Source organism: Triturus cristatus, chromosome 6, assembly GCF_964204655.1.
Source record: "Triturus cristatus chromosome 6, aTriCri1.1, whole genome shotgun sequence".
In the NCBI taxonomy this organism is placed as follows: Eukaryota; Metazoa; Chordata; class Amphibia; order Caudata; family Salamandridae; genus Triturus; species Triturus cristatus.
In genome coordinates this window covers 120,135,502-120,151,369 of record NC_140589.1, presented here as the reverse complement: position 1 = coordinate 120,151,369, position 15,868 = coordinate 120,135,502, and the positions used below count along the sequence as shown (strand labels likewise).

The 15,868-nt window shown below is 46.8% G+C and overlaps 1 protein-coding gene across 3 annotated transcripts in view; it reads right to left on the bottom strand.

The window, feature by feature from the left end:
* The window catches only part of GTPBP2 (GTP binding protein 2), a 241,966-nt gene that overhangs the window by 94,600 nt on the left and 131,498 nt on the right, over window positions 1-15,868 (bottom strand). For all 3 annotated transcript variants that reach the window (XM_085610339.1, XM_085610340.1, XM_085610341.1), the window contains 3 exons: window positions 4,004-4,201; window positions 2,854-3,028; window positions 2,373-2,592 (listed from right to left, as the gene is read on the bottom strand). In XM_085610339.1, coding sequence (XP_085466465.1) covers window positions 2,373-2,592; window positions 2,854-3,028; window positions 4,004-4,201 — 593 coding nt within the window. The remainder of the gene's footprint in view (window positions 1-2,372; window positions 2,593-2,853; window positions 3,029-4,003; window positions 4,202-15,868) is intronic.

The window sequence follows — 15,868 nt, the reverse complement described above, 5'->3', positions numbered from 1 at the left end:
TTTTTGGAACTCTTGGAGATCAAGAGGTATAACCTGGGTCAAAGACCTTTTTGATGGTCTAACTCCGTGTTTATTTCCCCAGTTTCAGACCGCTTTTCAATGTCCCCGCTCCTTCCTACAGAAATGTACTGTTCTAACGACGGTCATTCTTGATATTTTCTATTCTCTTCCATCCTCATCTCTTCCCCCTGCCTCTCATTTTCTTCTTAAACTTCTTCTCTTAGTTTCTAAAGCAGCTCTGATTTATAAATATTTCTTAGCTCCTAACCCAGAGCGAATGAAAACCAAGTTGGAACTCGCATGGGAATCTGACCTGGGATGTGAATGGTCTATTACCTTTTGGGACAAACTTTGGTCCCGTTCTCTAAAAATCTCTTGTTCCGCTTCTATTACTCAATCTATGTTCTTTCTATACCATAGGCTTTATCTCACTCCCACCTCTATTGCTAAATTCTCTCACTCTACTACTACAAACTGTTGGACCTGTGGTTCCCCTAATACCGGTCTTCTTCACCTTCTTTTCCTCTTCCATTCAGTCTCCTCTTTTTGGGAGAAAGTTTGGTCCTATGTGTCTCGCCTATTTGATATTTCTATTCCCTATTCCCCGACTTTTCTCTGGAAGTCTCTCTGATTTCATAGACCATCTCCCTGATAAAAAGGGTCTTCTTGACCTCCTGCTCGCTTTGGCTTTCCAACACATCACTCTAAATTGGAAAACACTAACAAAACTCTCCATTCAACACTGGTGGAATAGCCTCTGTCATATGCATTGACTTGATATTGCTTTTGCCTCCTCTTGTAAACCTTTGCTTAATAGAGAGCTCTTATGGTTACTCCTTACCACTTATTTAGATCATTTAGTATTAACTGATAACGCTCGTTTAAATGCTGAAAATTTCAAACCTCCTTGAACGTTCATTTTCCTCATTCCTTGCCTTTTACTGTTTTTTTTTTATTACTATATATATTAGCTTGATTAGTTTTTATCTTTCTTATTCCGATGTAAGATGCAATTTCTTAATTTATTAGTTTTAGAATGTATACCTTCCCTCTTTCCCCCCTTTCTTTCCTCTCCCTTATGCCCTTAAAAATGTAAAATAGCTTTTTCTTCTGTACATAAACCCCTCATTTGATATGTTTTTTCTCTTATAATAAAATAATTTGTATCATTGGTTTCTTGTTCTCTGTACTACCTTTATTTGAAATAAAGCTTTTAAACTTAAAAAAACTTGCACCCCAACACCCATGATCTCAGCACAACCCAGCTGAAGTCTGCACCAGCTCCATCTTACCCTGTAAAACACACAGCCTTCTCCTAAAAGCTGCGGTCTGAGCTTCCATTAGTGCTCCTCAAAACACCTATGATCTAAGCCTACTTCAAGCGGACAATAGACCTCCTCACACCTTTATCCCGGCAACCTACAATCTTAGTCTAATACTAGTGCAGACTTCATGCCTCCTTCAAACTTGACTTCAATACCTATAATCTGCGCACTCAGAGCATCATCACCCCTTCACTGCAACACGCACAATGTCACCCTAACAGCTGCTGCCTCCAGCCTTCAACCAACAGTCCCTAGCACCCACAATAATATTGAATAGGAGTTACCAGCTACTAGCTTTTTGTTGGCTGTCCTCTCCCCCCCAAGGCAGACCAAGTGCAAGGTTAACTACTTTAGCTTCCATTCAAATTCCCACAACACAACAAAGGCTATATATAGATTAAGAGTCATGTGGCACTCATGAGGCAGCACCAAATATTTACTCAGCTCTTGTCATCCTACATTGGAAAGAACAAGTGGTTTACAAAGATTACCTTTAAAAAACAAAACTCAGCAGTTTTCATTTTTGCTGATCCGTGGGGTCTTTAGTGCTGCAGAATAGCAGCAGGGTTAAGATCTGCAAGAAGCGCAGCTCCTCATCACTTAGTGGATACAAGATAGGCAGACCTAGCAGAGAGGTCACTGGTAGAGTGTGATGGAAACTTATCTCACACATTGCGCAGACTAAAGCTGGTCCCCATGGTACACAAGCCGGCTCTGCAGGCATCATCACGACTCACACAGTCTGACCAGTGAACATCACAGTGCATAGAAACTAAAAAGGTATGTGTTTTTATGACAAAAATAGGCTCATTCTTGAGACCCTAGTCCGCAAAACGTCTGCACTCATTTGACCACTCATTGTAGCCAACCACTGCTTGCCAAGCAAAATATATATACATATATATTAAATTTAGCTGTATACATACTAACCTAACAAGTGAAGTAAGGACCAAAAAGAATGGGTGAACTATTTCAAACAAGCACTCCAAGTAAATGAACATTCACAAATGCAAAACAGATGACCCATTTGGTTTTGCTCGCACTTACTTGGGAGACTGTGCAAACTGCTGCGCAGCGGTGACGGCATCATCGTCTGTGCTCACTAGCATGGGGACCTTGTTGCAGCCTGGTTGTTTCAGAACCCGCTCCAGCTGTTTCACTGTCCGGTCGACGGTGGGCTTCGAGCACAGATCTACCTTACTAACCACGATGAAAAAAGGGACCTTCAAGGCCATGGCTAGGCCAAGATGCTCCCGCGTTGTGCCAGCTGCGAGAAAAACCAGACAGCATCACAAAGTGGCACCAGAAAAGGTACAAGTAGCAAAATTAGATGACCGAGGAGAAAATCTTTACACACAACCACAGCCGATAATGGGACAGGGAGACAGATAACTGTTTTAAGGTCTTTCATTCTCGATCCTCAAAACTGCTAACTGTTCAGGTTAATTGCTGAACACGGGTTTATGAGCTGTGAGGGAGTGGGTCCTAGAATGTGATGGCAAACATCTGTTCCCTGACTCCAGCTTACCTATTCCAGTGTTTGCACTGACCACAAGCATTGCAAAGTCCGGACAATAGCTGGTGAGCCCAAAGATGGTGGTCTTCAAGTACTTGTGGTGCCCAGCGAGATCAATGAAGGTGATCATCTTAGAGGCACTTTCACAGATTTCCTCCGCAGTCCGGGAATCGCTGTAATTCACCACCTAGGGGGAAAGAAAGCAAGTAGCCAGTGAAGTAAGACAAGCAGAGGGGTTACAACGATCACAACTGGCAGGTTCACCGAGTACCATAGAGAAGGAGGATCAAAAAGGATTCAGTCAATTAGCAAAAACACTTATCAGAAGGGCAGGAACACAACTAGATGCCCAAGCCTCACACCAGTACGCGAAAACCATCTCCACCCTGCAACGACCTTCGCCATTATTCTTTGGGGGCCCAACATGGTTCGGCTCTAACATCTTGTGAAATAACAAATCCACACAATGAGGTGTCATGCTCCAGAGACGTACTACTTACACATCTACCCTTGCCTGAAAGCAAAATCTCTGCTGCTGCCTCCTTAAAGACTGAAATCTAATAGTCCATCCCAAAGTGAAATTTATAGATTGAACTAGACGTTGTAGTGTTAGTTGCTGCTGCCCTGTCCCGTCTAGTGTCCCGTCTAGGATTTCTGTATTCTGTGGTGATGATCTTCCCTGCACTACTGTAACATCTTGCACCCCATAAACATTGTGAAGCCCCTGTGGGGCCTATGATTAGGACCACTAAATGTAAATGTATTTGTACTTATATAGCGCACTTCTACCCAGAGGTCTCGTAGCGCTGTATTCATACCGCTGTGGAAACCTTCCTGGTTTTCCTGTGAGATGTCCACTCCTGGGCACCCCCAAGGTGAAGCCAGGCATCCTAGCGCTGTGGGGGCCGTTGTGGAGATTAAGCAAGCTGTTGCCCAGAGTTGCACAGTGGGACCCAGGATTCGAATAGGCACCGAGGCGAGAATTATCAGGTCCGGGGAAATTGAATCCAAGAGCCACCGAGGCAGGAATTGAACCCTGGTCCCAGGCCAGACCTCTGCATCAGGGTCTGCCGCTCTAACCATTGAGCCACACTTCTCCACCTAAAACATCTAGCTGTAAGACGACGATTGCCTCTTTCACAGTGTTTCCACACAAACTCACCTCTCCTTTGCTGTTGAAACCCAGGATCTCGAAACTGATGCTAGACGTCCTGCCAGACTGGATCTCGTGGAGGTGACGGAAGAGGTTGAGGCGTGCCCTACCCCGCCCATTGTCCAGCTCTCCTTGGGTGAGAACCCCCAGCAGAGTCGATTTGCCGGAATCAACATTGCCCAGAACAGCGACTCTCAGATCTAGGAACTGTGAATAAAGGTAGGAGTTATGTGGCACTCATCTGGGAACGGCTTGAAAGTAATTCCACACAATGAAAAAATACACAGATGACAAGTTCTAGTAGCCTAGAGGATCTCAATGGGAGAAAGAAAAAGAATGACAGACAGCTACAAGGAGAAAAAAAGCTGGTCTATCAAGTAGCAGTGGACCAGTAAACAAACTAAGCCCATTCTGTGCTTACCTTTCTTCCAAATTTTGGAAGGCAATACCATAGTTACAATGCACACACAATCTACCCTAGACTGTATGCCCACCTCCCCATGACCCACAGTGTCACCAGGTCTTTTCATGAGCCCCATGCTACCTCACAGTCTAGTTACCCCATTATTACTGCCAATTCTGTTCACAGGCCCAATAAACGTGCTCCCAGCTTTGGAAACTTGAACAATGCTGATAAGGAGCCATCAAGGTAGAGGGAAATTCCAACTCAAGACTAATAATGACATTAGAAGTCTTAGGAACATTCCATATGCAGGGAGTCATAAATTCATGCACCAATCAAAGGCATAAAAAGGCGATTCTGGGCACCGAAAGCAAAACGTGGGTGTAGCCCTTACTAGTGTAATACACAAGTAGCCACCACAACCCATACAGAAACTAACACATTGCAGCCTTTTCTGTACCCTCCCATATTAGAACGGATTTTAATTTGCAGTCTCTATCCATACCCAAATGACTAACATTCATGGTTGCTGTGATCCGTCAAACAACCATATCTGTACCCTTTTCTTTCGTAAATAACTACATTGCCCTGTACACAAATATGTACGGTCAAAAGAGTAATGCCCTTTCTGGTGGATACTCCATCTCACCACAGATTCCTCACTTGTAGAATATCCCGAGGTACATGGCTGGCCCTTGAAACATTTACACAGCAGTACTCCGACACACCGGTAGGTGGCGTGTGGGTCCACCTTGCCTTCATTGCGATCAGAGGTGACGATCGGAACCGTATAGAAACGACACTCCTGCGTGCTGATGTTAGTTTGTTTCTTGGCTCGGTCCGCGTTCTCGGACAGAGCCCAAAATCCAATCAGGGTACCAATGCACAGATCTCTAGCTTGAGAACTTTTTTGATGGAAAAAGATTATTCCACAGAATAGGGAAGAAGGAGGGAAGGGAGGAATCTGCAGTTAGAACATACATCAGAAAGAGCGTTACCGAAGGCAAGTAACATGTTCTTCTGACAGATAAGTCTAACCATCAATTCCTCACCTTTAGAATAGATACTAAAGCAGTACCTGCTGAGCGAAGAGTTGTGAAATGGGTCCAAACCAAAACATCTTGCAGGCTCGAATGGGTGAAATGTCCTTCCCGTCAGACCGGACTGTCAAGGCACCAGTGCTTTGTGAGCAGGTGTATGGTCGCCCATGTTAAGTGCAGGCACTCTGTGGCAGCAGCCTTGGCCTGGGTGGAATGAGCCCTCAGTCCATCCAGAGGCTGCCTCTTAGCAGGTCTTGATGCAGCAGACTATCCACCTTCACAAAGTTCCTTTCTGCATTACCTTGCCTTTCTTTGCCCCAGAAAACCACACAAAAAGCCGATACCAACGGTCTTTGGTACGATCACTGTAATAGCTTAAGGCTCATTTAGGGGCCAGCTGATGGACTCTCCCCATTCGAGGGATGAGGCAGAGCAAAGAACTCTGGAAAATTGATGGATTGGAAAAGGAGACACATTTCTGTCAGAAAGGCCGCCTTGAACCTCAACACCAGTTTGTCTGGGTAAAAAGGTGTATACTACAGCTGCACTGACAGAGCCCGAAGCTCACTCGTGCGACAATCTAAACTAATTGCAAGAAGGAACAGAGACTTCATAGTCAAAAGACACAATGAGCAGCTGTGCATTGGCTTGAATGGTATACACATGAAAGTCAGGACCAAATTAAGATCCCACTGCAGGATCATGAAGGGGAGGGAGGAGGGGTGTTAAAATGATAAGAAAATCTCATCCTGTTCTGGAGGCAATGTGAGGTTTCAGGTACACTTCTCCGTATCTTATGGTCACACCCCATACTAGAGGTGCTGGGAAGCGATGCTCTCCAACATAACCAACATTTGCGGAGAGACCTGGCTAAAGGCCCGGTGTCGCTTATCTTGGGGAAAACCAATGAATGACACGTATCCACTCCACTCATCAGGAGGTAAGAGAATCTCCAAAGTAGTGTCAAAGAAACCATTCTGGGAATTTTGGGAAAGGCGGTGGCCCCACTATAGAGTTCTGGCTTCAAAGAGAATGGCAACTCTTAGCATATGGAGATCGCGTATGGCTGAAGGAATAAAACCAACAAATTCACTAAAATATGGGATCCCGTATTGATATTTTTAAACAATAACATTCTTTTCATGCCCACACAGAGTATGCGCCCTGGGCCTCTTGGACATTCAGTACAAAACCAGCCCAGGAGGGGAAAACCACAAAACAGTAATGCTACAGGTATTGAAAGAGTCGAGGAGCCCTGCAGAATGGACCATTTGGGGTGGAGGAGGTGGTTTGAAGAGTAGAGGGGGAGGTTTGATTTGTTATTTCTTATGCGGAATGGTTCAGCCTGCCTGGACATTGCCATCCCTTTCGGTTTCTCCATGCTTATAGTAATAAAAAGAAAAAAGAAAACAACTGAAACCTAAACCGATCAGAAACCTCATCACAACCAGTGGTTTAAACCAGGATGACTAGTCCAGTACATGCAAAAAGATGAAAGGGCTAACATAACTTAATGGTGCAAGTCCTTCCTGGGCCAAACACAAAACTGGCTTGTAACCTGTGTGTTGTGGACACCACACCGGGCCAAAAACCTGTCCCAGCATCTGGAGAAAATGGGCTTTGCAGAGGGGCAACATGCATTTGGGATAACATCCACAACCTCAGAACAGAGATCGGACGAAGTCAACTGCTGCCTCCCAATCTCCACGCATGGAGATGCAGATAGTGCAGGCACGTGTGCAGAACCCTGCCCTGTTGCAGCAACAAAAAAATACTCCTGAAGCCTGATCGGGAGACAGATGCTCATGCCCAGTTACGAGTACTACACTCTCATGGCCCAATCAGGAGCCGCTAGGATGACTTGGGCCCGGTCATCTCTAATCTGCAGAAAACAGGGCAGGAGAGTTACGGGTGGGAAGGCAGATAACAGCTCTGTGCTCCACTCTAGCTAGAATATGTCTTCTAGAGAGCCTATTTGTGAACTCTAAAGCTCAAAACCGTTGGCATGGAGCATCCTCGGCAGTGGAGAAAAGATGGTTAGGTTTCTCCCCATTGTAGGACGATGCCCTCTGCCACCATGGGGTTCTACTGCCATTTCATTCACTTATTTGGTCGGACTATTTGGCTGTCCCTTTCTTCAGTAAGAAACCTCAGCACCCGATTTCTGGCGCATCAAAATCTAAAGCCAAATTCAGGAACTGGTGCAAACTAGATGTTCAAGCGTTTACAACGAACTTCGCAAAGCTAAACCTAACCTAAGACAATGCACAAACATTGACCAATGTTTAAAGGATAACTGGTTCAAGGAGGCCTTAGAAGTCTCTCTTCCTCTCATGGCTAAAACTACAAATAGAACACGTCAGCCGGTTCCCTGGTTTAATGACACTATCTAGAGAGGAAAAAATGCAAAGGATTTGGAGAAAAACTTATGAATAGGAAGCCAAACTCATTTGAAATTGGGGATTAAGAAATATCACGCGCTCTGTAGAGCGGCAAAAGTAGTTTACTATCAGATAAAATTTCAAAGGCCCAGAACTGCTCAAACTATTTGAAGTCGTTAAAGAATTGGCAGACTCCAGTAAACCGTCTCCAGTTGCTAGAGTGTCTCGGCCCCAATGCTCAGAATCCTTAATTTTTTTTATTAACAACGTGACTAGCATTCAAACACAGTTAGAGGCCAACTTGAAGTCTAGGCCTCTTGAAGAGGATTTAGAGAATACTCTTCTACATGTCTCTACTCAGAATCCACCCTAACCCCCGGGTAAGTCCCAGTCAGCTAAAAAAAAAATGGAGGCCATTCCTGGACTACGTTGGTTTTACTGGTCCATCTTACCGGCCATCAAATCTGGACCCACTATCCCCGGCAAGGCTGGAGCTCCCCGACAGGGATCTGCTAAAAGTGGTGATGGATCTGCTTAGCGGTTCAAACAAAGAGGGCTATATGCCGGAAACATGCCATGGTTCTTCTGCTATTAAAAAAGCCCAACCTGACCCTACCGCATGGGCATACTACAGACCCATATCTCTGCTGCCTCCCTTTGCTAAAATTTTAGAAAAACAAGTAAATGTAAACTTAACCACCTATACTGAAACCCACCAACTCCTCCACCCGTCTTAGTCGGGATTCAGAAGGGGTTATAGCACGGAGTCCGCTTTACTAGCGGCCACAGAGCATTTAAGAAGTCTTCTGAGAGCAACACTGTGACATTGATACTGTTGGACTGGAGTGCAGCTTTCGACACAGTGTCTCACCCTATTGTGATGGACAGACTGAGATCAATCAGCGTGAAGGGCGCGGCCATCGAATGGCTGGTCTCTTTTCTGTAAATAAGATCTTTCCAAGTATTTTCAACTGATTCTCGGTCAGAGACCTGCACCCTCCCCTCAGGAGTTCGTCAGGGCTCTGTACTAAGTCCCTTGTTATTTAACCTTTATGTGCGCCCATTGGTAGATGTGGTGGAGAGTTGCAGCCTCACAATTTTTTGGGACGCCGATGACATCCAAATCATTTTTTTACTGTCTTCCCATCAGAAACACCATGCTTAGACAATTATGGTCTCAAGAGGATTGCCGCACGGATGGATGGCAATCTGCCTAAACTAAACGGCAATAAAACCAAGGTTTTAATCATGGGTAAAAATCCACAACTGTGGGGTCCAGGGCACTTGCCGGCCTCCTTAGGCTCTGTCCCCACGCCCTCTCCAAAAGTGAAAAGCCTGGGGTTCTGGTTAGATGAAGACCTGAGGCAAAAGTAGAATCGTCTTGCTTTGCAGTTATGAAGTGGCTGAGGAAAATTAGTTGGATCATTCCTCATTCAGCAATGAGAGCGTTAATTCAGGCCCTTATTCTTTCGAGATTAGATTATGGAAATGTTTTGTATTTGGGTGCAAACAAGGCAGCTTTCCGTCACCTTCAGGTTGTTCAAAAGTCCGCGGCCAGGCTTCTCGTTCGCTCAAGTAGGGACCGCTGCCTCCCCCTTTCTCCGATAGCTACATTGGTTACGGATTGAAAAAAAAAAAAACCACTGCAAAGCCCTCTGCTTCATGTTCAAAGCTAAGGCAGGGCTTGGCCCCAAATATATACAAGAGCTGGTCTCCTTGTACATTCCTTCCCGATACCTAAGATCCGCTAACCAGGGACAATACTGAGTGCCTAGAAAACATCGGGTACGATCAGGCGGTCGCTCTTTTGCTTATTTAGGTCCAAAACTGTGGATTGCCTTGCCTCAGTATATGAGGAATTGTAACTCACTAATGCAGTTCCACAAACTCCTAAAAACATGGCTCTTAATAGTAGTGTCTTCAGTTACGCCACTGTAGTGCTTCGCGCCAAGAACCCAGATGAGTAGCTGCGTGCTTTACACATGGCAACTAATAATAATAATAATAATAACAAACCATGTGGTGAAGTTGGCTGAACTTGTCTGCCCTGGCGTTCAAAGATCCCGATGGGAGGTTCACAGCTATGGAAGTGCCCTGAAGTCCCAGCTAACTCGAGATCTGAAGCACTCGTCACTGTACGATCCCCACACTGCCCTGCTTGTTGCACTACTACATAGCGGCGGCGATTTCTGTGAGGGCCTGTGCCACACTCACTTTAATGGGCGGTATGAAGGTCTTCATCACCAGGCAAATGGCCGGCAAGTTCAACGTGTTGATGTACAGACATGTTTCTGCTAGAGACCAGAGTCCTGATCATGAAATCTCCCAGCTGTCCTACCCAACCAGCATCAATGCATACATCACAACCGACAGCTCTGGATGGGGAAAGAAAGAGAAGCCTGTCACTGGTCAAGTTGCAGTCGAAAAGCCACCACTGCAGATCTTATACAGTCTCCTCTGAAACCTTGATGGATTGAGACAGTTACCTTGGTGCTGAGCCCACTGAGAAGCAAAGCCTGCATATACGACCTTGCATAGTCAATAAGCAGGATGCAGGAGACCCAGGAGCCTCAGAGTCATCGTCACTGAGGCCCAGGATTGAGGCTTAAACATCAGGACCACAGCCTTAACGCTCTTGACTTGTTATGAAGGAGGGAAGTCCCTGAACTGCACCGTAACCAAGATGGCTCCAATGAAACGAACCCTTAGTGAAGAATTCAATTGTGACACTGCACTATATAACACAAAGAGTTCACATGCACCTGCACCTGCACCTCCTTAACTCTCACACACTCTACACCCACCAGCACCACACCAAGAGCACCCACTCATAGTCACACATATTAGCCGCTCACACAGGCCAAACACCACACCTGCATGCATGCATGCATGCATGCATGCGCCCAAACACCTGCTTACTCACCAAACACCCCACAGACACATGGAACCTTCTGCACAACCAAGCTCTGTACCTGCTCTCTCACGTAAACAGGGCTAAACCCAACCCCAGCACCGGACATTGCTACAGCCATCCCCGCCGGCTACAAGATCATAAGGTAAGACCATATGCATAAGCCTGGAAGTAGAGTCACCACCATAATCAATGATACCATCTGCTGCAACACCAACAGGGACACCCCCCAACGGTTGCATGGGGCACCTCATGTTCAAGACGCGGATCACAGCCAACGTCTCCCTAGGCAGAACCCTCGAATACAGACCACCAGGACCCTGCATCATTTTCGCCAGCAACATTGCAGAATTCGACGCACCACTTAACACCAGCTCCTGCATCCGCTTCTGAGACATTAACTTACACCTAGAAGACCACACCGAAACAACCGCGTGGCCTCAACCAGCAAATTACCAAACCCACCCACACCGTCGAGCACCTATTGGACCCGATGTTCTCCTGAATCAGCAACATCACATTTGAAAAGCCAGCAACTATGATCTGGACAACCACTTCCTCGTTAGTTTCAGCATACCCATCTCACACAATCACAGACCTACAATTACCACCACTGCCCCAGCAGCGGAAAAAAAAATCTCTGAAGAGTGGGCTTCTGCTCTCTTTAAGCACTGGCCCGAGCACACAAGACTCGCTAAAAGCCATCAAAGACCTCAACAGCTGCATCACCGCATGCGCCAACACCCTCCCTCCCCTCAAGTGAAACCCAATGGCAAGACCCAGAACATAGGCCAGCTGATCCACAGAGGAACTCGGGCTGGTAAAATCACCACTGCAAGTGGGAGATGTACAAACTCCAGCGTATGGCCACATTGAATGATGATGTTGAGTACCAAACGGTCTGATGTTATCTGTTGCCAGTTGTGGAGGTATTGAGATACCCTACCCTCACAGATGTTGTGGAGGGGGTACAGCTGGAAGAGCCAGTACGCTGCTATTGTCGCTTAGTGGTGTCACGCCCCTGGCGATTCGGTTTCCCTCTAGAGTTAAACCTAGAATGAAGAGGTATGGACTGGTCTTTGATAGTAAGATGGACGATAAGACTGAGGCGTTGAATTATAAGAAGGATACCGTTGCCGCTGGTACGAATCCCTGTAGGTTGTAGTACTTCTTCCTCTGGCTCCACGGAAAGGAACGTTTCGATATTGTAGGGTTCCCAAGGATCTTGCAGTCTCCGTATCCTTTTTGATGTTTTGGAGGACATCATCAATATGTTTACCAAATAATGCCTACCCATCAAACGGAAGGTCCAGGATTTTGTTTTGGACCTCCGGCCAGAACCATGTCGCCCTTAGCCAGCCTTGGCGACGAAGAACAGCTGCGCCTGCTAGCGAACGGAAAGCCGTGTGGCAATGTCCATTGCGCAGTCGATAATCTCAGCTGATGTAACCTCTCCCTCCTGCAAGATTTTCTTTGCTTCCACCTTGGACTCCTAAGGCAGCTGGTCTAGATATGGTGAGAGGTCACACCACATCTGACGATCATACCTGCCAAGTATTGCCAACGCATTCGCCGCTCTAATCAAAAGACTTGCCATAGAGGAAAATCTTTTCCCAGCATTATCTAGGCGTCTGCCTTCCTAATCAGAGAGAGTAGTAAGAGGCGCAGAAGGGTTATGTGATTTTTTCTGAGCTGCCTGGGATATCACTGAATCCGGCTTCGGTTGACCTGTTAAGGATGCTGGCCTGTTGTGAGAAAGTGGCTCTGTATATACTGTTCCTTAATAGGTACAGGGTGTACAGAGTCCACAGTCCCCCAGGGTTTGACAGAGGCTAAAGTTAGATATAACCTTACTCTCTAAAGTGGTAGCTTGGTCGAGCAGTAAGGCAGTATCAGAGGACAGTGTAAAGCATTTGTTGTACACACTCAGTCAGCAAATGGTCTCACACACTCAATAACTGAACTCTAGGCCAAGGGTTTATATGTAAAAAAATATATGCTTGTTTTATTTTAGAACCAACACTTGGATTTAAAATATACTTTCTCAGAATGAGATGTTTCATATAAATACTTTTGCAATATGCAATTGACTTTTGTAAACAGTTACAAGTGGTTGCAATAGGCAACTCTATTTTAAACACAACAATGCATTGAGCTCAATGGAAAATTCAAGTTATTTGCAACAGGTTACTTTTTAGATTACTTTTGGAATTCCAGGACTGGATCCTAGATTCAGTCCTGGGTCAGTACTCAGAATCAAGTGATGAAAGTCGACTTAATTACTGTAATGATTTTTAAACAATATTTAGCCATTTTAAAAGTTGACACTTAGAAAATATTTCTAAGAAAACAGTCAATGATTCCCTATGGAAGCAAATTCAAGTTGCAGGTACAGTATGTTCTCGTTACTTTTGTAATCCAGTACTGGGTGCCTAGACTCAGTACTGGGACCTTTATCCAAAACAGGTAAGTAATTACGTTTTCAGATATTATACGATTTTTGAAGAATATTTAAAGACTGCAGAAACTGACACTTAAAAGAAATTTCACAGAAAAACAGTCAATGATTTCCTATGGAAGAAAATTGGGTTACGGGTAAGTACAGTTGTAAGTATTTTTCAGAGTCAGTGCTGGGCACCAAGATCCAGCACTGGGAGCTCACCTAAGAGCAGGTGAGTTATTTCATTTTTGTTACTCGGCTGATTTTTGGTAAATATTTTAAGATTTGAAAAGTCCACACTTAAAAGAAATTTCAGGAAAAAGCCAGTCAATGTTACCCTATGAGGAAAATAGAGTTATCGGTTTAAGGATAAGTACTCGACTGGCAGAGTTGAGGTTCTGGGCATAGACTCAGGGGTCCCCCAGGGTCAGGTAGGTACAGTTGGTTCACCCTCAGCAACTCTAGGACGGCCGGGTGCAGAGAGAGTTAGGCCCAATGTTGTCCTATGAGGGATAGGGGGGCATTGGTTGGTGGCTGCTGACTGGCAAGCCACGCGGCTGTGGGAGCTGGGCTCCTGGTCACTTACTCAGGGCAAGTGGGGAAGTAGGTAGGTGTAAAGTTTTCACTGCCAGGGCCACTCGGGCGGCCGGGTGCAAGGTGGTTTTGAGCCATCGGGCGCTCAATTGATTTTAGTGGGAAATCTCCGGTTTAGAAAAAGACTGCAAGCTCGGGGACGAGGATTCATCAGGTGCCACCACCACTCCGAGAGGTAAGTTGGGTAGTTGGAGGATAGGTAGGTACCCCGGGATTGGGCTCAGGGGGCCGCGGGGCGCAGCGTGCAGGGGTGCCTTTTGGTGTCGGGAAATCTTACCCTCTGTTGATCGCGGTGGGGGGGGCACCTTGTTCTGAGGCTGCAGGCTTCTTCAGGAGTGTCGAGGGAGGTCCTTGGGTGCCAGACTCGGGGTCACAGTCGCCGTGGGGTCGTCCTCGTGGTCTTTGTTCACTCCGGCACTGGCCAGGCTTGGCTGGTGCAGAGTGTGCTGGGTTCGCGGTTCCGGGCTGCTGCCAGGAATTAGAGGTAGGTTTTGAGTAGAGCCTCTACTCATGGGAGTCCCAGGGGCTTAGAGCCAAAAGGTAGCCAGGTCCTCCAGGGTTTGTGAGGTTGCTGGCCACAAGAGATGCCGGATTGGAGCAGGAGCAGGTTCGAGGGTCGACAGGCCGGTAGGGCTGGGGCCAAAGCAGTTGGCGTCTTCCTCTTTTTAGCAGCTGCAGGGCAGGTCTTCTTTCTTCTTGCTCTGCTTTGTAGTTTTGAATCTGGAATCCAGGGAAGGAAGGTTCAGGGTGCCCCTAAATACTAGATTTAGGGGCGTTACAGGTAGGTGAAGGGCAGGGACCAATGGGTCCCTGTCCTGGGGTGGGTACACCCCCTATCCTGCCTCTCTCCTGTGGGAGGGGGGCAGTAGCCTAGTCCTGATAGGGTAGGGCTCCCCATCTTCAAGATGGCGAGAGCCCGGAGATGTGCTTCACCTCGCCTCCCCCACCTGAGGGGTAGGGTTGGCAGGCTGGCACATCCCCTGTCCTTATTTGGGGTTTCCGGCCAAAGCTTCCCACCAGAGTGGGGGGTTGCAGTGGCCTGGGGAAGCTCACAGAGGCGGCATGCCTTTGAAGCTTCCCCCTGCCCATCCTGGGGGAGGAGATTTAGCACCTCGTCCAGGATGTGCATTGTTGCAGGCCCAGGAGAGCAGGGGCTCTCCTACCCAGGGGTCCAGCAACATGTCTGCTGGGTGGCAGCCTAGGCAGCCTCAGAGCAGATGTGGATTGTAGGTTAGGTTTAAGGGGGCGACTCTAAGATGCCCTCTGGGGTGCTTGGTAAATTAAATCCCACACTGGCATCAGTGTGGGTTTAATGTGCTGAGAAGTTTGATACCAAACTTCACAGTCTTTAGTGTTGCCATTATGGTGCTGTGGAGCTCGTGTTAGACGAGCTCTCAGCACCATGTCCTCTTAAATGGCAGCACTGCACACAGTGCCCGGGAATGGACCTGGGCACTGTAGGGGCACAGGGCTCCTGCTCCTGTGCCCACACCATTGGCATAAGGCACCCAGCTAGAGGGATGGCTGATGTATGCCATGGCAGTGTAGGTGATGGGCATGGCACAGAGGGATGTGTGTCATGTCGACTTTGTTTTTGTCTTGCACCCAAACACTCAGCCTGCAAAGGCAGTGTGTGTGTGTGTGTGTGTAAGGGTACAGGGTGGCACAAGGAGTGCTGCAGCCCTTAGGGGCCTTCCCTGGTCACAAGGCCCTGGGTACCATTTACCAGGGGCTGACATGTGGCCAGGGTTTGCCAATTTGGTTTTGGTTTGTTTTAGGGAAGGAACATAGGCCCTGGGCACCTGATTGACTGAGTGTGCCCTGGACTCCTGCCAAAGTACATTCAGCAATTCAGCAAAAAGTGGGGGCATACCATGCAAGAAAGATGGCACTTTCTCACAACTGTCTTCAGGGGCCTTGTATTTTGTTTCTCCAGATGCGGCAAGACTGGAATGACAGTAGCCGGATTCTTCATTGCCTTTATACCTTCATCCCAGACGTGGCTGACAATAGGAATGGAACGGACCGTCTTCCTATAAGGTTCTTTGAAATCATAAAGAAAACATTCAGATTGAACTGAAGGCATGGGAAGTTTAAATCTGCTT